General features: G+C 47.3%; 3 protein-coding genes across 3 annotated transcripts; all 3 read left to right on the plus strand.

Annotated features, from left to right (window-relative positions):
- The first annotated feature begins 9 nt into the window (after positions 1 to 9).
- On the plus strand, positions 10 to 7,881 carry GPATCH3 (G-patch domain containing 3). The gene is made up of 7 exons (XM_059690663.1): positions 10 to 436; positions 2,005 to 2,429; positions 4,990 to 5,164; positions 5,485 to 5,544; positions 6,337 to 6,458; positions 6,581 to 6,708; positions 7,154 to 7,881. Exons 1-7 carry the CDS (start codon positions 10 to 12, stop codon positions 7,368 to 7,370), a joined length of 1,554 nt encoding a protein of 517 aa, XP_059546646.1. The 3' UTR covers positions 7,371 to 7,881.
- Positions 7,882 to 8,030: 149 nt separating this feature from the next.
- On the plus strand, positions 8,031 to 21,417 carry GPN2 (GPN-loop GTPase 2). Its single transcript, XM_059690664.1, has 5 exons — positions 8,031 to 8,693; positions 9,258 to 9,414; positions 12,794 to 12,954; positions 14,693 to 14,823; positions 18,615 to 21,417. The coding sequence occupies exons 1-5, from the start codon at positions 8,283 to 8,285 to the stop codon at positions 18,685 to 18,687; spliced, it is 933 nt and encodes a 310-aa protein (XP_059546647.1). The 5' UTR covers positions 8,031 to 8,282; the 3' UTR covers positions 18,688 to 21,417.
- On the plus strand, positions 9,276 to 11,274 carry LOC132231480 (ubiquitin-like protein 5). Its single transcript, XM_059690668.1, has 2 exons — positions 9,276 to 9,414; positions 10,437 to 11,274. The coding sequence occupies exon 2, from the start codon at positions 10,510 to 10,512 to the stop codon at positions 10,729 to 10,731; it is 222 nt and encodes a 73-aa protein (XP_059546651.1). The 5' UTR covers positions 9,276 to 9,414; positions 10,437 to 10,509; the 3' UTR covers positions 10,732 to 11,274.
- Positions 21,418 to 22,270: the final 853 nt, after the last annotated feature.

The following is a 22,270-nucleotide window of genomic DNA, read 5'->3' on the forward strand; positions in this document are numbered from 1 at the left end:
CAGCCCAAGATGGCGGTGCCCGGCGAGGCGGAAGAAGATGCGGCCGTTTACTTAATAGTGAGTGGCATCCCCTCGGAGTTGCGCTCGGCCCAGCTGCGGAGCTACTTCAGCCAGTTCCGGGAGCAGAGCGACTGCGGCTTCCTTTGTTTCCATTACCGGCACCGTCCTGAGCGGACCCCTCCGCAGGCTACTCCCGCATCTGCCCTAACTCCTGCCGGCCAGAGTCTTGCCCAGACTTCAGTCACCGACGGCCGCACGCGGGACTCTGTCCCCGTCCAGACCCGCACCTGCTGCTGTGTCGTCTCCGTACGAGGGTTCGCTCAAGCCCAGAAGTTTCTTCGCATGTACTCCGGCCGCCAGTGGCTAGATTCTCAGGGGACTTGGTTGCCCAGTCGTTGTTTCATCCGCAAACTTCGGCTACCTACTGAGGCAGAAGGTACGGCTGGGAAAGATAAATAGACAGGACCTGGAACCAGGCACGTTTCTCTCTCTTTCAATATATTTTTATTGATTTCAGAGAGGAAGGAAGAGGGAGAGAGAGATAGAAACATCAATGATGAGAGAGAATCATTGATCCGCTGCCTCCTGCAAGCCCCCCTGTCTCTATGCGGCGGTTCTCAACCTGTGGGTCGCGGCCCCTTTGGCGGTCGACCGACCCTTAAGACCATCCTGCATATCAGATATTCACATTACGATTCATAACAGTAGCAACATTACAGTTATGAAGTAGCAACGAAAATAATTTTATGGTTGGGTCACAACATGAGGAACTGTATTTAAAGGGCCAGAAGGTTGAGAACCACTGGGGGGTTGATTTTCAACTGACACAGAAGGATAAAAAGAAAGTCAGGTTTCTAATCCTCTTATTATCTTTATCTCGCTCTCCTCCTGCTCCCCACCCGTCCTCTATTAGCAAGATACAAATGAAGAGACAGTTTCTTCTCTCAGGACAGCTCCTATTTTCATTGGAAATCACTTTAATGGGGAACAGGAAACAGTGCGGAACCTTTTAATTCATTCATTCAACAAACCTAACTTATATTGTTAGGCCTAGTGTTCCTCTAGCCCAGTGGTTCTCAACCTTGGCTGCACATTAGAATCACCTGGGAATCAAAGAAACAGAATTTCTGGAGGATGAGGCCCAGAAATCAGGATTTTAAAAAGATTCCGAGGTGATTCTAATGTGCAGCCAAGGTTGAGAACCACTGCTCTAGCTGGTAGGCAGAGAATTGGACACATTCTTGTGCACACAGTCCAGAGAGTTGTAAAAAGCTAATTGTCAGAGATGCCATTCTCATTGTTAATATTTACTGAGCATTTCCTGTGTACTTACTATGCACTATTCTAAGCCTTTCATTTTTTTTTTTTATTCCTCACAACAATACTATAAGGTAGGATCTATTGTTACTCGTGTTTTATAGGTGAGGAAACTGAGGGGTGCAGAAGTTATGTTGCTTGCCTAAGGTTACAGAGCTAGTAAATGGCAGAATCACAATACAAACCCAAGTGTTTTACTTCAGAGCCTATGCTGTTTGTCACCAAGTGCTATGAGAAGATAGAAGAGGGAGAAACCGATTTCTGATAGGGATCAGGCTTTTCCTCTGGATCTTGAGAAAGATAACAAGTTTGTGGGGAAGAATGGTGTTCAAAATAAATGGTATTTGAAAAGACACAGACAGAGGTGTGAAAGCTCATGAGACTTTCAGGGCATGTTAAATTGAGCACATGATATGAAGGTGTGCAGGGGCTGACGGTTGGTGGTAGTTGAGGATCAAAAGATCAACAGGAACCAAGTCTGGAAGAAATGTGTGCTCAGCTGAAGTGATGAGAAATGGCATGAAATTACTAGTTGGTTCTGGTCAGGGAATGGAGGAAGGGATTCTGGAATTGTGAAAGGGAGGAACAACATTGGACTAAAGGATTTAAACCTCTGACCGACTTCTGGCTCAAGTGTTGCTGGAGGCTTCTAGGTTTCAAGAGCCATTCTTCTCTCTGCTTCCCAAGGTTTGGGCTCCTTTCCCTTCAAGACCCGGAAGGAACTGCAGAGTCGGAAGGCTAAGAGTGAAGCCTTCACTCTCGCTGACCTGAGGCAACTGCCAGAGCTGAACCCACCAGTGCTCATGCCCAATGGGAATGTGGGGACGCCCCTGCAGGTCTTTTTGGAGTTGATCCGGGCCTGCCGCCTGCCCCCTCGCATCATCACCCAGCTGCAGCTCCAGTTCCCCAAGACAGGCTCCTCCCGACGCTACGGCAATGTACCATTCAGGTATGAGGATTCAGAGACTGTGGAGCAGGAAGAGCTTGTGTACACGGCTGAGGGTGAGGAAATACCCCAGGGAACCTGCCTGACAGACGTACCAGCCAGCCTCTGTGGAGGCCCCGAGGAAGAAGGGGAAAAGGAGGAGGAAGAAGAATCACACTCAGATGATGTGAGTACATTGAGCCACCCTTTCTTGCTGGCAGCTTAGAGAGGCCAAGGCATTAAGAATACCACTCTCGCCCTGACTGGTTTGGCTCAGTGGCTAGAGCGTCGGCCTGTGCACTGAAGAGTCCCAGGTTCGATTCCGGTCAGGGGCATGTGCCTTGGTTGCGGGCACGTCCCCTGGGGGGGTTGTGCCGGAGGCAGCTGATGGATGTTTCTCTCTCATGGATGTTTTTGACTCTCTATCCCTCTCCCTTCCTCTCTGTGGAAAATCAATAAAATATATATTTAAAAAAAAAAAAAAGAATACCACTCTCACCCAGTAGGTGTAGCTAAGTGGCTGAGCATCAACCTATGAACTGGGAGGTCAAGGTTCGATTTCCAATCAGGGTATATGCCTGGGTTGCAGGCTCCATCCCCACCCAGTAGGGGTTGTACAATAGGCAGCTGATTGATGATTCTCTCTCATCATTAATGTTTCTATCCCTCTCTCCTTTCCTCTCTGAAATCAGTTTAAAAAATAATAACTCACCCATGTCCCTAAAGCTCCAAGCAGAGTTGCTAACACATCTGGACCACATCCTTGTGTGGTACTGTCTTGACTTTTCTCCAGCACCTGTTCTGCAGCAGTGATTCCTGAGGTCTCTTGAAATTTAACCCAGACAGGGGCTCCCAAGATTTCAAACCATGAGTTATCTTATCGTTCCAGAAGTCCAATCAAGCAATTGTAAACATAGTGACCATCATAGGGTTCCAAAGATAGTCTAAGACCATTTCCTGCCTTCAAAAAGCCTTAAATCTCCCTGAAAAGAGAGAGGCAGCATCTGAAAAGGCTGTATGGTGTGGTGAGCTGGGTTTGAATGCTGGCTCTGCCACTCTCTTGGTGTATTTTGGGCAAATCACTTTACTCCTATGAACCCAAGTTTTCTCATCTGTAGACTGGGGATAGTGGTACTTACCTCACAGGGTTGTTGGGGTGATTAAAGGAGCTAAGTTATGTGAAGGGCCTGACACACAGTAGACAGTAGGTATTACTTCTTGTCCCTTCTTTCTTTGTGATATCCTATATAATAAAAGGCTAACATGCAAATCGATGGAAAAGTGGACTCTATGATGCACACTAACCACCAGAGGCCAGACGCTCAACCCAGGAGCTGCCCCCTGGTGGTCAGTGTGCTCTCCCACAGGGGGAGCGCCGTGCAGCCAGAAGCTGGGCTCATGGCTGGTGAGCCGCAGCAGCAGCAGCAGCAGCAGCAGCGGTGGCAGGAGCCTCTCCCACCTCCCCAGCAGTGCTAAGGACCCCTTGGGGGATGTCTGACTACCAGCTTAGGCCTGTGGACATCCCCTGAGGGGTCCCGGACTGCGAGAGGGCACAGGCTGGGCTGAGAGACCCGCCCCCCAGGGCACGAATGTTGTGCACTGAGCCTCTAGTCATGTATAAAGACCTCAACAGGGGGTACCAGTTAAAACTGAGTTCAGAGACCAGTGAGACTGCTGTGGGCCAGTGGGTGTGGCTAATATGTTTACAATTGCTTGACTGGACTTCTGGAATGATAAGATAACTCATGGTTTGAAATCTTGGGAGCCCCTGTCTGGGTTAAATTTCGAGAGACCTCAGGAATCGCTGCTGCAGAACAGGTGCCGGAGAAAAGTCAAGACAGTACCACACAAGGATGTGGTCCAGATGTGTTAGCAACTCTGCTTGGAGCTTTAGGGACATGGGTGAGTTATTATTTTTTAAACTGATTTCAGAGAGGAAAGGAGAGAGGGATAGAAACATTAATGATGAGAGAGAATCATCAATTAGCTGCCTATTGTACAACCCCTACTGGGTGGGGATGGAGCCTGCAACCCAGGCATATACCCTGATTGGAAATCGAACCTTGACCTCCCAGTTCATAGGTTGATGCTCAGCCACTTAGCTACACCTACTGGGTGAGAGTGGTATTTTTTTTTTTTAAATATATATTTTATTGATTTTCCACAGAGAGGAAGGGAGAGAGACAGAGAGTTAGAAACATCGATGAGAGAGAAACATCGATCAGCTGCCTCCTGCACATCTCCCACTGGGGATGTGCCCGCAACCCAGGTACATGCCCTTGACCGGAATCGAACCCGGGACCATTCAGTCCGCAGGCCGACGCTCTATCCACTGAGCCAAACCGGTTTCGGCGAGAGTGGTATTTTTTTTTATTTTTTATTTTTTTAATATATACTCAGGCCAGCTCCATGTAGGCTGTAGAACTTGAGGGATGAGGAGGATTTTACCAAGTAAAGAGAATGTGGTGAGAGAGAAGAGCAGATATTTCAGGCAGGGGGAACAGTATGACCAAAAACACAGAAATAAGAGTGAATCAGGTTTGTCAGGGGAAAGAGCCATGTTGAGAAACGGATGGAGAGATGTGTTGGTCAAGACCTCAAGGGCCTAATATGTGTTGCATCTTGGAAAGATTTGGAGGAATGATGCTGAGGGCCCATCTCATGGGCCTCCTGTACCTTGAGCTGCCCTCCTTGTGGGCATAAGGTCAGGAAGCTAAACAGGCATGTCACCTCTCCCCTTTTTCCAGGACGATGACCGTTGTGAGGAGTGGGAACGGCATGAAGCGCTGCATGAGGATGTGACTAGGCAGGAGCGTACCACTGAGCGGCTCTTTGAGGAGGAGATCGAGCTCAAGTGGGAGAAGGGCGGCTCTGGCCTGGTGTTCTACACAGATGCTCAGTTCTGGCAGGAGGAAGAAGGAGGTAATGCTGGTAGTGTTCCCTGTTGCATTTGCTCTGGGCTTTATGTTCCTCAGGGCATAAAGACTGACAGTGGGCCCAATAAAAGGCTAGGAAAGTAGCTAACCTTGACTGTATATAAGACCAGTCATCCTTTTTAGGGGTGGGGGGATCAGTGGAGTGGAAAGTGCCCTCCCACAATTCTGAATGCCCCTCCCAGACGAGAGATTTAAAACTACTATCAAAAGCCCCAAGTTCTAGAACATATGTCTAAGTCTAGATTTAACTCTCAACAGAACTGAGAGTCCTTAAGCTCACTCTGCTTGATGCTCTTATACCTGCAGACTTTGATGAACAGACAGCCGATGACTGGGATGTGGACATGAGCGTGTACTACGACAGAGGTACTGGGCCAGGGGTTTTGTTACTGGGACGTGGAACTGGTGGTCTTGCAGTGACACTTTATCAGACCTGCTTAGCAAAGGCTAAGACAGATCAGTTCCTTGGGGTAGCTCACTGAGATGGTTCCTCTCAAGATATCTCTAGTTGAGTGCCTTAAGTGCTGGTTGTAGGCAGAGCCTTTTTCTTTCTTTGTGAAGCAAGGACAAGTAGGGATAGCCCTCAGGGAACTCTGCTTCTGGTGGGCAGACCCTGGAATTGTGGGCATTGGTAGCTCATGCTCTGGTGAACAATTTAGATTCTGGAGTCAAAAATGACCTGGAGCCGAAACCAGTTTGGCTCAGTGGATAGAGCGTCGGCTTGCGGACTGAAAGGTCCCAGGTTCGATTCCGGTCAAGGGCATGTACCTGGGTTGCGGGCACATCCCCAGTGGGAGATGTGCAGGAGGCAGCTGATTGATGTTTCTCTCTCATCGATGTTTCTAACTCTCTATCTCTCTCCCTTCCTCTCTGTAAAAAAATCAATAAAATATATTTTTTTAAAAAAATGACCTGGGTAGGGAGAGGAGGGGAAGACCTGGGCTCTAAATCTGTCTCTGTTGGCTCTATGACTTTTCTGCACCATAATTTTCTCATTTGTAAGATTGGAGAACCATGGTTCCTATTCTTGGTAAGCTCCCAGTCTAATGAGAAAGAATTATAAGGTAATAAAATCATCATAAAGATGAATATGTAAATCTTGTGAGGTCTTAGACACCTGGTTTCCCTCCTTCTGCAAACTGGGCTCTGCTTCCTCAGATGGTGGAGACAAGGATGCCCGAGACTCTGTCCAAATGCGCCTGGAACAGAGACGCCGTGATGGCCAGGAGGACAGCTCCGTGACTGAATGCCAGGTGGGCACCTTTGAGCGCCACACCAAGGTGAGGATTATGCCCAATCCACTGACCTCTCTTTTCCTTCTCTACCCCATCCTTTCTCTTCCGCCCTGCCTCTGCCCTCCATAAGAGCTCTGTCTCTTGAGTCTTTTCCCTTCCCTCCGCAGGGCATTGGGCGGAAGGTGATGGAGCGACAGGGCTGGGCTGAAGGCCAGGGCCTGGGCAGCCAGTGCTCAGGGGTGCCTGAGGCCCTGGATAATGATGGCCAGCACCCCAGATGTAAGCGTGGACTGGGGTGAGTATGACAGGGATTTCCCTGGGGGTCCAAGCTAACCTTTCAGCTGTACCCTGGTTTCCCCTTTCCTCTGGCTTTGGGGTGGCTTTGAGATTCCTAGAGAGTGAACTTTAAAGTAGAGTTAGAAGGAAAAAATAGGTCTGGATCTCCTGGTGGGGTCATTATTCCCAATCTGAGGAGTTTGGACTTGATGATTGCCTTTGGGGAGTGACTGTAAGTTACGGAGTGGTGATAGTTGTTCTAAACTTTGTGCACTATTTAAAATGAAAGCATTGAGGCCCCCGGTTACTGGCACTGCCAATGAACGGATAAAGCAAAAGTCCAGATTTAAAGGCTCTGTCTTGGGGACAAACCAGATATGCAGTAGGTATTTCCTTGTCCTTTCCCAACCCCCTTAACTGGGGTTTGAGAACAGCCCTCTCACCGAGAGCCCTTTTTAATCCAGGTACCACGGAGAGAAGCTACAGCCATTTGGGCAACTGAAGAGGCCCCGCAGAACTGGTTTGGGACTCATCTCCACCATCTATGATGAACCCCTGCCCCAGGACCAAGGGGAGTTGCTGCTCCGACGCCAGCCACCCACCAGCATGAAGTTTCGGACAGATATGACCTTTGTGAGGGGTTCCAGCTCTGCCTTTGACAGCTTCTCAGAGCCTGAGTGACGAGTTCAGGGACTTCCTTCGTCAGGATCACTCATTACTGCCCTGGCCTTTTCTCCCACCGAAGCAGGAAGAAGTCTGGGAGCAGCAACTTGCCGCGGCTCCTTCAGGGTGCTTTGTTCTGAACTTGCCTTCTGGCTCTCTACCTCAGGGGCATTTTTTCAAAAAAGCCCCCTATCCTCCCCTTTGATATTAGGACTTAATGACCGCTCTTCGTTGATCTCCTAATCCTGGTCCGTTTGGGCTTGCCCCTGTCACCTCCCCCAGTACCTTGAAAAGCTGGATTGACTGAGGTTATCAACACAGCCTTCTTTGGGTGGTGTCACCTTGAAGGTCAGAAAGAATGAGAAAGGGACCTGGAAGAGAAGAGGATTTGTGGTGCTCGGAAGAGACGGTCTTGGGGCGGGCCTTCCACTGCCTCTCCCCCTGACCGGCTGGGACTAGACGGCAGAGAATCCGCGGGAGGTGGTCCGGACCTGCGATCGAATGGTAGAATAAAGAAGTTTATAACCGGGTTTCTTTCTCTTCTAATTTGGGCCTAGAGGAAGGTTGGGTAAATCCCGAAAAAGTTTCCTTGCCCCATACCCCAACCCATCTCCTCGCTGCTGGTGAAATGCTGCGCGCCGCCACCACCTTTGGCGCTAAGCTGTGTCGTCACCGTGAGGGCGGGACTTCCTCTCCGGGACCCTGTCATTTCCGACGTCTTCCGGAAGTTGCTCGTGCGCTCAGTACCGGGCTGTTCACTCCGCGTTGCCCGGCTTCCTGCTGGTCCACCGTAGGCAACTCCGGGGCACCGGCACCGCGCCACCCCCCGAAGAGCACGTCGGGGATCCCGACGCCCTCTTGTCTCTGGCGCGTCGCCCGCCTTGTTTCCCCGCCGAGCTTTCCTGCTGCGCACGGGGCCGAGTGCCACCCATGGCGGGGGCCGCTCGGACGCCGGCCTTTGGACAGGCTGTGATCGGCCCGCCGGGCTCGGGAAAGACCACATACTGCCTGGGCATGAGCGAGTTCCTGCGCGCGATGGGTCGGCGCGTGGCGGTAGTGAACTTGGACCCGGCCAACGAGGGGCTGCCGTACGAGTGCGCCGTGGACGTGAGCGAGCTGGTGGGTTTGAGCGACGTGATGGACGCCCTGCGGCTGGGGCCCAACGGCGGCCTGCTGTACTGCATGGAGTACCTGGAGGCCAATCTGGACTGGCTGCGTGCCAAGCTTGACCCCCTCCGCGGCCATTACTTCCTCTTCGACTGCCCAGGCCAAGTGGAGCTCTGCACGCACCATGGCTCCTTGCGCAGCATCTTCTCCCAGATGGCCCAGTGGGACCTCAGGGTGCGTCTTGGGTCGGGCCGGCCCATTTTGCAGATGAAGGAACTAAGACAGGGAGGGCATGCCACACACAGCGAGGCAAGGGCAGAGTTGCTTTGGACTATAACTGGTATAATTTCGAATTCTGGCTCTGCCGCTGACTCACTGCGTGATCCTGGGCAAGTCAGTTTATCTCTCTGAATCTCAGTTTTCTCATCTGTAAATGGATGTTTTAGCACCCAATTTGGGATTATTAGAAGTATGTAAGGAGTTATGTGGAAAACAGCATGGCGATTGTTGTTGTGAGTTGGGGGCAAAAGTAAGTGAAAGATTGGAGTCAGATGTAGTGGGAATTGAACCAGTTGCCCACTGGGAGGCTCAGCCCAAGGCATCTTCTAAGAAAAATGCCCATATCTCCTGGGAGAAGGAAATGAGTGCGGCATTAGAATGAAACAGAAGGAAGAGACTAATGGGGAAGACTGGCACTCTGTCCTCAGGCACCCCTAATCTGATGGGGGAGAGATATAGGCCCTGATGTTCCCTGCCACTCTCAGGCCACTCTCATCCTGTCTCTCCCTCCCCTCCCAGCTGACTGCTGTCCACCTGGTAGATTCTCACTACTGCACAGACCCCGCCAAGTTCATTTCAGTACTGTGTACCTCCCTGGCCACCATGCTGCACGTAGAGCTGCCCCACGTCAACCTCCTCTCCAAGATGGACCTCATTGAGCACTATGGGAAGCTAGGTAAGTGCTCCTGTCTGGGCCAGGCAAGGTGTAGGCCAGTGACTGGGCTGGAGTGAAGCAGAGATCTCAGGTGAAGGAAGTTTCCTCCAGGGAACCATGCGTGGCCTGGTGATCATAGCCACAGTCAGGTGCTGACCCCTACCCATTTATTTTGTCCCATTTACTGTTCTGGGTTTTGGGGACAAGAAAACTATAGATGGCAATGTGTATTATGAAGGAATTAAAACGATGGGACAGTGAGTGGTGGGGAATGAGCAGTGCCATATGAGCTGAGAACTGAATGGTGAGGAGCCAGCTAAGGGCGAACTGTTCCAAGCAGAGGGACTATTAGTGAGTAAAGGCCCTCAAGTAGCAAAGAGTTTTTTGTTTCCAAGGAAGGTGGGGGCAGGTTAGCTGAGACAGTGTTTAGGGGAAGGGTGGTAGGAAATGAGGACAGAGAGGTTGGCAGGGGCCAAAACTTGTACTATTTAAACACAGAGGCAAGTCATTGATGAATATTAAGCAAGGGAATAACATGAACTGAAAAGGTCGTCCTGGCTGCTTTGTGAATGAATTGAAAGGGGCAAGAATGAAAACAGCTCCTTTTGTATTTTTGTAGCAGCCCAAGCAGTGTGCCGGAAGCCGGTCCACCCTTGCTGCTTGACACAGTCGCTGCAGGGAAGAAACATCTGCATAGCTTATGTTTCAAGGGACCTGGCGTATATGGCATATGTTTGCTCCCCCTCTTAACGCTATGTGTTTTAAACAGGACCACCTCCCCGAGAAAGGTTGTTTCCCAGGTGAGGATTTTTCCCTGGAGTTAGGGAGGGAATAAAACCCCTTAACTAAGTGCCAGGAGGGTAATTAATCACTTTAACTACAACAATCATGCTTAAGCTACATAATCTTTACTTAGGATAATCTCCTTCAGTTACTCCCTTGTAGCTTAATAGAACAATAGAGTAACCTTGGAGTGGAGATAAGAAACGCCCTAACCTTTGGAATAGAATTGATAGGATTAAAATCAACTGGTATAAATACAGATGTAACAAGACAATAAAGACAGAACTTGGATCATCAACGAGGTGGCGTCAGCTGGTTCGAGGCGATTCGAGTATGATAGAGGTGGTTTGCAACGACCGTCTGGGGAAGAAGGCCCGAGTGAAGTGCAACACCGATGACACCATCGGGGACCTGAAGAAGCTGATCCCCGCCCAGACGGGGACCCGTGGGAATAAGATTGTGCTGAAGAAGTGGTACACGATCTTTAAGGACCACGTTTCTCTGAGCGACTATGAAATCCATGATGGGATGAACCTGGAACTTTATTACCAATAAAGCAGAACTCCTTCCTCGTGCCCAGTTCCCCCCGCCCCTCTCCTCCCACTCTCAGCCCCAGCACTGGTATGGATGCTTGTTTTTAAAAAGTCATGTTAATAAAAACGTAGAACAGGAAAAAAAAAAAAGAAAGACAGAACTTGGCTGGAGATCCTGGAGAGAGAACCTCGCTATGATGATCAACTGAACGCTGCCTCGGTGTCCGTCCTTCTTCGCCGACTCCGTCCACACCTATGGGAACCCCTGGACCTGCTGGGGATGGACCCCAACAGCAATGGTGGTGGGAATGGAGAAAATGAGATTCAAAACTTGCTCAAGAAATAGGATTTGGCCCTAACTGGTTTGGCTCAATGAACAGAGCATCAGCCTGCGGACTGAAGGGTCCCAGGTTCGATTCCGGTCAAGGGCATGTACCTTGGTTGCGGGCGCATACCCAGTGGGGAGTGTGCAGGAGGCAGCTGATCGAGGTTTCTAGCTCTCTATTCCTCTCCCTTCCTCTCTGTAAGAAATCAATAAAACGTATTAAAAAAAAAAAAAAAGAAATAGGATTTGTTTGTGCATTGGACCTGGAGACAGAAATTAAGAATGACACTCAGGTTTCTGACTGAGCCAGTGTACAAATGAGGGTGCCATTTGTCAAGGTGGAGAAGATTGAGGGAAAAGCAGGCTGCTGAGGCAGGGGAGTTGAATAAGGACCCTATGGCCAGCATTTCTTTCCTGCAATATTAGTGCTCTGCTGAGCTGGGGCATCAGTTCCCTAAATAGCATCTCCAGCCACAAAGAAGAACAGCTGAAGTGAGCAGTAAGGGAAGTCATTGGGAGAGTGATTGTAAGGGCCTTGTCCAGCGAAGGCAGGACATGGAGGGATGTCAGCACTTCCTGGTCAGAGTCCTGGTCCATCTCTTGGCAAGCCCAGAAGCCCCATTTTACCTATGTGCAAATTTGTAGTCATCGAAAGCTTCTCACCCCCTTCACAGCCCCCACCAGGTGGAGGTAGCTACATGGTGGTCTTTAACCTTCCTAGCTCTGACTCTTGATAGGCATCCTCACAAAAGGCTGGTTAGCAGATCAGATGAGGCCATTGAGGCCTTATATCAGGGGTCCTCAAACTACAGCCCGAGGGCCACATGCAAATACAAATATTGTATTTGTTCCCGTTTTGTTTTTTTACTTCAAAATAAGATATGTGCAGTGTGCATAGGAATTTGTTCATAGTTTTTTTTTAAAAACTATAGTCCGGCCCTCCAATGGTCTGAGGGACAGTGAACTGGCCCCCTGTTTAACAAGTTTGAGGACCCCTGCCTTACATGAATCACACAGCTAGTATGTTAGCTGAGGTGAAATCTAAACCCAAGTGTACCTGGCTCCAGTTTATTAATTCTCATTGAGAAACCTACCTGTCAAGCAACCCAAGAAGTTTGTTGGAATGCTCAGGACATTCTTCCTTGTAGTGGTGTCAGTTTCTAATTAGAGCTGATTAGAGCATGGAAGTCAGAGCACACAAGTGAGTGGATCAATCTCTGACAGCCTGTTTCCTTGGCTCACCTGCCGAGTAGCCCAACCACTTGAGTTTTCCAGGCTGAAATGGACAGTGCAAGCCCACTTTACTTCTCTTAATGGGAAGTTTGTAGACATAGAACTGAATCAGAAATCCCAGAGTCATCTAGTTTGGTTTGCTCATTTTACATTAAGAAGGAATTGGCTCAGAAAGGGAAAGAGATTTACCCAGACGCCACCCTGCTAAAGTCCTTACAGTGTGTGCTGGGTCCTGGGTACTACCTGACTCTGAGCTTCATGAAGGCGGCACCAAGCACTGTACCTGGTACATGTTCGGTATCATTATTTGCTACCACTGATCAAGCACTTCTTTGTACCAGGCACAAGGTCCATAGCACTTAATTCTCATAGCAGCCCCATGAGGTGGGTATCTGTCCATAGAGCTAGTAAATGACGGAACCAGCCAGTGAGAGAATGAAGACAGAGGAAGGAAGAAAAAATAATGGTTTCTGTCCTTGGGGCTTTAGCCTGATGCCACCTGTTCCTGACTGGTTTCTCTCCTTAGCCTTCAACCTGGACTACTACACAGAGGTCCTGGACCTCTCCTACTTGCTTGACCACCTGGCTTCTGACCCTTTCTTCCGCCACTATCGTCAGCTCAATGAGAAATTGGTGCAGCTCATTGAAGACTACAGCCTGGTCTCCTTCATTCCTCTCAACATCCAGGTACCATGGACTAAGAGGCCTGTTCCCTTGCCTATGGGCTCTGACAGTGCCTTGGACCTCTCCACGCCAAGAGTACAGGAGGCTTTGAGGGCTCAAACAGTGGTCTTTGTCCTAGGTCATGCTATCTTTCGGTCCCCTTGGTTTTGGTACCAGGGGCTCTGATGGGCAGGATTCCACTAAAGAGGTTTGGCCTTATCTATTCTGTGTTGCTGGGTCCTCTCCACATGTTCCCTGAAAGTCACCAGCAAGGAACTTGATCAAGGTCAGGGATAAGTCTCTCAGGCTCCTTCAAGATGAGCAACTGCTTATTGACTTGCAAAGTAGTACCCAATCCCTGTGCCTCTCACCTTCACCCTGCAAAGATAACCTGGGAGACTCCCGTGCATGTTTGAGTCCTTTCTGCAGTATGTGGACTTGAGCGAACTTGTCTCTTCCCTTTTTAATGCCACACTCTTCTCTAAAAATGAGGTTAAACCTATGATATTAATCCTAACTACCACTTACTGCAGGTTTTCTTTTTTTAAAAATATATTTTTATTGATTTCAGAGAGGAAAGGAGAGAAACATCAGTGATGAGAGAAAATCATTGATTGGTTGTCTTGTGCACACTCCACACTGGGATCGAGCCCGAAACCCAGGCATATGCCCTTGACCAGAATCGAACCTGGGACCCTACAGTCCACAGGCCAATGATATATCCACTGAGCCAAACCGGCTAGGGTAGTTTTGTTTTTTTAAATAATTTTCTTTTTTTCTTTTATTTTTATTGATTTCAGAGAGAAAGGGAGAGGGAGAGAGAGATAGAAACATCAATGATGAGAGACAATAATTGATCAGCTGCCTCCTGCATGCCCCCCACTGGGGATCAAGCGGCAACTTGGGCATGTGCCCTTGACCGGAATCGAACCTGGGACCCTTCAGTCTGCAGGCCGATGCTCTATCCACTGAGCCAAACCGGCGAGGGCCAGGTTTTCTAAACTAGGCATTGTGGTAAGAACTGTAATACCTTGTTGTTATTAATCCTCACCCAAGGATATTTTTTCCATTGATTTTTAGAGAGAGTGTACGGGAGGGAGGGGGAGACAGAGAGAAACATCAGTATAAGAGAGACATACCAATTATTTGTCTCCCACACACCCCCTAACCAGGGTCAGGGATCAAACATGCAACACAGGTATGTGCTCTTGACCCAAAATCGAACCCGTGACCCTTCAGTGCGAGGGCTGACTCTCTAACGAGAAACACCGGCCAGGGCTTTAATGCATTATTTTGATCTTTCCTCCCTATCATTTGATGTATGAATTGTTCTTATTACTTTTCTGTGGATGAATAAATAGGTTACATGCATATTTATTCGGTGCCTACTGCTAGCTAAGTACTGTGCCAGGCACTGGGAATACCTCAACCTTGCAGATCAGTCGAGTAGGGGAGGCAGATGAGTTAATAACTTGTAGTAGTTAGATGGTAGGATCAGAGCTACAATAGGAATAAATCCAGGGGACTATGGTTGTGCATAGAAGAGCTTACCTATTCTAAATTAGGCGGGGTGGTGGTCAGAAAAATGGGATGTAGCCAGGCCTCTGGGAACAGGTAGAACTACTTCAGGCCAATGAAGCTGCATATACAGAGACTTCATGAGGCAAGATTGAGGTGGGGGTCGGGGGCTGCAAGCAGTTTGGTACAACTTCAATTCCACATCCTTGTTCCAGTCTCAGCTGTTTCTCTCTTCCCTGCCCAGGACAAGGAGAGTGTCCAGCGAGTCCTGCAGGCTGTGGATAAAGCCAATGGCTACTGCTTCGGGGTCCAAGAGCAGCGAAGCCTGGAGGCCATGATGTCTGCTGCAATGGGAGCTGACTTCCATTTCTCCTCGTATCCTTGCTCCATAGCCTCTTAGCCACAGCCAATGGGGATGGAGGGTGGGGTAGTGTGTGGGACTCAGGAATAGCTACTTATACCTTTGTAGATGTCTGATTAATTTTGACCAATTGGGTTCCCTGGTGACTGTCTTTCATGTTCAAAGGCTGGCCCCTTAGAACATGGGTTGGTTGTACCTTAGGACAAGGGAAGATACTAATCAGAAGGAGCAAAAATACAGAGACCCAGGAATGAAAGGGCATTGGTTTTGAGAGAGGTAAAGGGTTCAGTTTGCCCGGTGTCTTGAGTGTGAAGGGGAAAGGAAGGGGTGCAGGCTGGCAATGGGGGTGCTTCAGTGCCCTGCTAAGGAATGTGGACTTCGGCTCATGGGCAAGCAGCAGGACCAGCATAGTGGTGTTGCTCAGAGTGTGGCATGAACAAATGTACATTCTTGAAAAGCCCCTCCAAGTGTGGGAAATGCATTTAAGGGATGTGATGGGGGGCAAGAGAGTGTTTACAGTTTCTAGAAGAGAAGAGATGAAACATTAGGAGTGAGAATAGAAGTGTGTGAATTGGAAAAATATTAAGGTGATAGATGATTATAAGGTAGAGGTAGAGCAGAATTCAGACTGCCGGTTTCTGGCTTAGATAGTGGTATGGGTGGTTGTGCTAGTCACTGAGGTAAGAAAAGAAAGAGGAAGGTTGTCAGTTTGTCACGGAGATGGAAGGGATGGGAGCTAGCAGTTGGGCCATGCTTGAGGGGGATCTGGGACAGTCAGCTGTCTGGGAGGCAGCTAGACCTTCAAAACTGGACCAGTGGGGGTAGAGCTGAGGTCATGTGTAGGTGTCTCTCATGTCACAGAGGCTGCATGTGAGCTAGGACAGGCTTTCTAGGCTGGTTTCAGAGATTGGGCATTTACACTGCTGGAGACAAGGCAGGGGTGGGGGAGGTGCACTCCAGAGTCCTTGTGGAGGGAGGAAAATAGTTCCATCCAACACTTACTGATCTGTGTCAGGCCCTTTCACACGTGGGAAACAAAGTTCACAGGGAAGTAGACTAGTTACAGATGATGGCACTAGAGGGTGCAATAAGTACCTGAAGAAAGGATGAGGACCTGCCTCACACAACTTGCTGCTTATGGCAAATCCAACGGCATGTACTCAACAAAAAAGGGGAGGGGTACTTTGAATAGAGCTGTGATATTTTGCACAATGTACATGACTTTATGCCGTCACATTCTACTCATAAAACCATGTACACCAAGCATGTCAAACTCAAAAGGCTAACATGGGCCAAATAAACAAGGTTTAAGTTTATGTGGCCACAAGAAAAGCAGCTTTAATCTTCATAGAAACATAGGTTTATTTCAGTAGAAACATGCTGAATACAAAGGGCTGAAATAAATGAGTAATTATTAACATAAAATAATAGAACATTTTAATAAAAATTAATATTTTTTTCTTGATCATTAACTTACCAGACACTGAATAACTGCACAAATTAATAAGTATAATGCAAATAAACCTATTTTCCTTGTTCTCCTAAAGCGAAATATTTCCTGTTGCGCACACCAAACAAGTCAGTACAGGACTAATGACATGGCAATCGGCTGCTAAAATATTCGCTGCTGGTATTAGTGGAGAGAAATGGTGCGCCTGCATTTAAGGCACATAAGGGAAGTGAATGCAACACTATTATAGTAATCAGTCATTAGTGAACGTTGTAGTTTGTTATTAATAATTATGTATAACAGGATATTGTAAAAATTAAGTTACGAAGTTTTTATTAAAATGTTTCTTACATACTGTTATGTTGGCTGGGCTGCAAAAATACTCGTGAGCCTCATGCAGCCAATGGGCCACAAGTTTGACATGCTTGATGTATACTGTATTTAATAAGTGATTTAGGGAATTTTAAGGTTTTTTTGGTTATTGTTCTGATTCCCTGAATTGTTTCGTTTTTAATTTTTCAGTTACAGTTTACTTTCAATATTATTTTGTATTGGTTTCAGGTGTACAGCCTAGTGATTAGATAATTATATACTTTACAAAGGAATTTTAAAGGTATTTCTCAACATATACATATATGCTGATTTTAGATTCTACCCTCCTCTACCATCCCAATTTTCTTAAGGTTCAACTTTATTCTCTGTATTAGGCAATTAAGGATTGGTATAAAGATGGGAAAGTCAGCTCTACTGAAGAGTGAGTTGGTAAAGAAAGCTTCAAAGTGGTAGTGACATTTGATTTGCATCATCTCAAAGTGAGGGTTAGCCAAGTTGATTAAGAGAAAAAGGGAATTCAAGGCAAAGAGAACAATGTATACAAAGGCATAGGAGTTTAAGATTGAGACATGTCTTGGGGGGTTTGCAAGTAGAATGGTGACTTGTGGGCAGGACAGGACTTCTGGCTGGGGAGCAGTGATAGTGCCAGGAGGTAGGCAGGAGAACTCCGGGTTCATGTGCCCTGCTCAGGAATGTATGCTTCAGGCCAGAGATAAGGCAGGTTTGATATTCCAAGTCAAGCAGATGATCCTCAGGACTGACTTGCACAGGAACAAGGCATTACCTCCTGAGGAAAAGTGAAGGGAAGTGCGCACAGGTTCAGAGTCAGTTTGTGTCGGGTTGAGATGGATTTGATGGATGGATCCATGAGATGGTAAAGAAGGTCTAGCCTGAACATCATTTGGTGGGCTACATACTCCATTTGCAGGATGTTATTTAATTTTTATTCAATCCCCTTTTATAGATGAAGCAGTTGGAGCTCTGAGAATGATGACCCCAACGTCCCTCACTCAGCTTGTGTTAGAAGAACCGTTCAAATCTCGGTGTCCCTGGTTGTAGAATCTCAGTTGCTGACACTGGAGTCATTTAGTAGAGCAGCCATGGTGGCCAACATGGTCAACCCCTATCTCCCACTCAGACCCCAGACCCCGACCTCAGGCCAGCCAGTCTCACAGGGTTCCATCAGCAGTGTCATGGTCTTTGTCTTCGTGAATCTGAGTTGTGTCCTTACTGCTGTCCCAGAGAGGTAGAAGGCACCCTATGGCCCAAGCAGAAATTTTTTTGTTTTCTTTGTGCTCACTTGCGTTCTCTCCTTTGGCAGAAGAGAAGTCACACACATTTCTTTTTTTTTTTTTTTTTTATAAGATGTTATCTTTTTTTTTTTAAACATATTTTTATTGATATTTTACAGAGAGGAAGGGAGAGAGATAGAGAGTCAGAAACATCGATGAGAGAGAAACATTGATCAGCCGCCTCCTGCACATCCCCCACCGGGGATGTGCCCGCAACCCAGGTACATGCCCTTGACCGGAATCGAACCCGGGACCCCTCAGTCCGCAGGCCGACGCTCTATCCACTGAGCCAAACCGGTTTCGGCGTCACACACATTTCTTAAGCACCTACTGTCTGCCGGGTGCCATGCTAAGCACTCTATTCATTGTCTCATTTGATCCTCATAACAACTCTTGGTTTACAGATGAGAAAAAGGACACAGCAAAATCAGGATTTAAATCCCCATGGCCTGGCGCTGAGTGTGTGTCGTAACAACAGAGTTGAAGGGTTAGCATTCTGGTCTTTTGAGCCTCAGCAATGCGGGGAAGGGGAGCATTTGAGTCTCGTTGCTTTGATAGGCTTCTCAGACCCAATTGGTCCCTGTTGCCTGAAGCTATAATTATGAGGAAGGGAGAAGGATGGAAGTACTCTGCCAGACATGGTTGGAAGGCGGGCATCAGTAGAGGTCAGATCCTGCCCAGACCAATTTCCCATCCTTGCCCATGCTATGATCCTTGACATATCTCTCAGCACCCTGGGAATCCAGGAGAAGTACCTGGCACCCTCAGACCAGTCAGTGGAACAAGAAGCCATGGATCTGTAACAACAGGCTGGGCTCTGGAGAACAAGACATAACCCAGCACTGGAGAAAGCTGTAACCCCAGCTCAGCAGGCTGTAGACCCAAGAACAGTCCTCCCAGCCAGAGCTGGAAGGCTGATGAAGAGACACCCAGCCCTGCAAAGGACTTCTGGCCAAAAGTCAGACGTGCTGCAAGCAGAGCACCCACCACACCCTCGGTGCTCATGAGCTCTGGGCACTGCCACCAGGAATTCAGCACTGGCCCCTCTCAAACTATTGTGGAATGTGAATACAAGAGTTTATTTTCTCCTACATGTTGTGACTTTCAAACTTACTTCAACCTTCCAGGGAGCTGGGGTAGAATGAGTGAATGTCACCTTCCCTCAGAAGAGTTCTATTTCTTCATCTAAGGCAGTTTTTCCCCAAAGAACAGGATAATACCGGAGGTTTAACACTTATTCTCCAATGATGCACTTAGGTTAATCTCCAGTTTTAACTGATTCTGATGCTTGAGGTTTACAGGGCATACTTCTTAGCTAGATCTCAATGTTTCATCTTCATTATTCATTTTGCATTTTTATTCTATTTTTGGCAAGTGCTAGCTAGTTTCCATTTATAGTAGTGATTAAAAGTTTACTTTAAAATGAAATTATTTATACAAAATGCATTGTTTAAAGAAAAATATTAAGTATATAATATGGCATGAGGGGCATGGCAAAAATTAAGGTGGTTTAAAGTTGGAAATACTGGTGATTGCTTTCTTTGCTCTTCTTGTAACTGGTTGGGTGCAGTTTATATTGGAAACCAATAGGTGGCACCCCAGGTCTAGTTTTGCAGTTGTAGCTTGCAGCACAAGAGGGACAGATGGCTGTTGTACCGGAAATCTTATTTGCAGATACTTGGTCCTGTTAACACACCATGAAGGGCTTGACATTTTACAAAGTGCCTTCATACACATGGTCCTCATGTGGTTCACACAGCAACTTCTAGAGATACAAACAAGATTGGGACTATTACTAAGCCCCACTTTACATAAAGGAAACAGATGAGTTTGAACTTCAGTCAGCCTAGCTCTCTCATAGTACACTTTGCTGACTTCTTAATTGCGGATACTAATGGTGAAACATTATGGCCTGTATCCCACAGGATTTGAGGCCAGTTGGAAGAAAGAATTTAGACACCTGTAGAGTATTACTGAGTCGCAAATCAAGGGGAAGATAGGTCACTGGTGGTTTGGGCGGTTTAGGAAAATCTATTCAGAAGTAGCCTTGAGATGGCAATGACAGCTCTGCTTTCCAGCTTTGACAGCCAGAGCAGAGTGAAGGGCTCTGAGGAGGCTCCTGTGGCTGGAACAATATGAAAGGAGCCAACCTCCGCTCCCACGCCTAGCCTTATAGGGGATAATGATTGGGTGCTGCTTCCCCAGACTCTTTCATCTGCAGAGTTCAAAGCACCTCATTCCTATTAATACCCTGCACAGTAGGCAGAGAGTATCAACAAAGCAAGCCAGGGAAACTGAGGCCAGGAGTCACAGCCTGCGGCTGGCTGTGAGTCACCTATGGGGCCTAGAGCCCAGGAATCCTGATGCCCTGGCCACTGGACAAATCCCTCATCAGAGAGTGAGGATGGATGCTGTGTTTTTTAAAATAGTACCAATAGCTGTGGTCTTGGGTTGTTTTTCTTTTTTCTAAAATATATTTTATTGATTTTTTACAGAGAGGAAGGGAGAGGGATAGAGAGTTAGAAACATTGATGAGAGAGAAACATCGATCAGCTGCCTCCTGCACACCCCCCACTGGGGATGTGCTCGCAACCAAGGTACATGCCCTTGACCGGAATCGAACCTGGGACCCTTGAGTCTGCAGGCTGATGCTCTATCCACTGAGCCAAACCGGTTAGGGCTGTTTTTCTTTTTTAATATATTTTTATTGATTTCAGAGAGGAAGGAAGAGAGAGAAACATCAATGAATCATTGATCGGCTGCCTCCCACACATCCCGACTGGGGATCGAGTGTGCAACCTGGGCATGTGCCCCTGACCAGAATCGAACCCAGGACCTTTCAGTCCACAGGTCAACACTCTATCCATTGCGCCAAACCAGCCAGGGCTGGTCATGGGTTTTGATGCTTACTCCATCATGGAGGCCACAGCTATCACCAAAACAAACCAGTTGGAGAGAGGTGTCATTAGAACTTTATGGGCTCGTATCCAAGCACCCTGAGCATTTTATTCTCTGCAGTCATGGAGTAGACATGGATGGAATAATCCAAAACTTTATTTTCAGGCATTGGTATGACAGCAAGGGTGTTTTCTCTGATGTTGCTCTCTCCACCTCCCACTGATAGCAGAATGATTTTCATGTTGGGGAGGGATAGCACAGTGCCAAAAGGACTGTGGGCTCCAGGTGAGGTCTGTTCGTCATGAAATGTATACGGTAAGAGGAAAACTGTCCTCCAGTATGGCTGGGATAGGGCAACTGTCCTTAAGATTTCTTTTTTTTAATTTCCTGATAAAAATAGCAAAGTGAAAAACTTGGAAAATAAAATTAGGCTCATAATCCCATAACAGAAATAAAAATATACTCTATAATAAATTTTATATTGAAATGTATATTTTATTTTATTTTTCTATACATACAGAGGGATAGTTATAGCATTTATGTAAGATATATTATTGCTTTGTAACCTGCCTTTTTTAGTTGACACTATTTAATATAATTAAAAATATGAAGACCTTTTAATGTTTACATGATAATATTCTGTGGTATGGCTACAATATTGTTTACTTACTCAAATTCCCATGGTTAGCCTATAAGTCGTTACCAATTTTTTGCTATTGTAAATAGTGCTGTCTGAATCTTTAACTTTTTTTTTTTAATTGATCTTAAAGTGGGAAAGAGAAACATAGATGTGAAAGAAATACATGGATTGGTGGCTTCCCGCATGCGCCTGGACCAGGGATCAAACTTGCAATCTAGGTATATGCCCTGATCAGCAATCGAACCCACTGGACCTTCTGGTGCACTGGACGACACTCCAACCAACTGAGCCACACTGGCTAGGGCTGAGTCTTTGTCTTTTAACTTATGATAAAATCCTAGAAATGAAAAAGCTGATGTTTTCCAGGCTCTGGATTCATTTTGCCTTCCAGAAAAGTGCCACTTTACATCTCACAGACACTTCCTCAAAATGCCTCTCTCTCCTTCTAAGGTACCTTAGAAGGGATCTTCTTGATCATCTCTGCTTATCACCGACATTAGGATAAATGCATTTCCTGGCTCTGAATTGGAGCTCCAACAATTGGGAGATAGCATTTGGAACTTATCAGAGACCACAGTTAATTGCAAAGGCTTCTAGACCAAAGAGGCTTAGGAGTGAGGGTGACGCCCTTGAGTCCCACAGAGCTAAAGCACAGCCAGTCTGCTCTCCACTGTTTCTGAATTAGGAAAAAGCTCCCCTCCAGTCGGCTGAGTTAGGAAGCCTGATCCCAGTAGGGGGTGGGGGAAGGTTGATCTTGGAGAGTCTCTGTCCTTTCTCAAGGCTCCTGAGAAGGGAAGGGGAGTGACTTCAGACCCATCCCAGCATTACCAAGGCCCACCCGGTTTTTT

Source organism: Myotis daubentonii, chromosome 3, assembly GCF_963259705.1.
Source record: "Myotis daubentonii chromosome 3, mMyoDau2.1, whole genome shotgun sequence".
NCBI lineage: Eukaryota > Metazoa > Chordata > Mammalia > Chiroptera > Vespertilionidae > Myotis > Myotis daubentonii.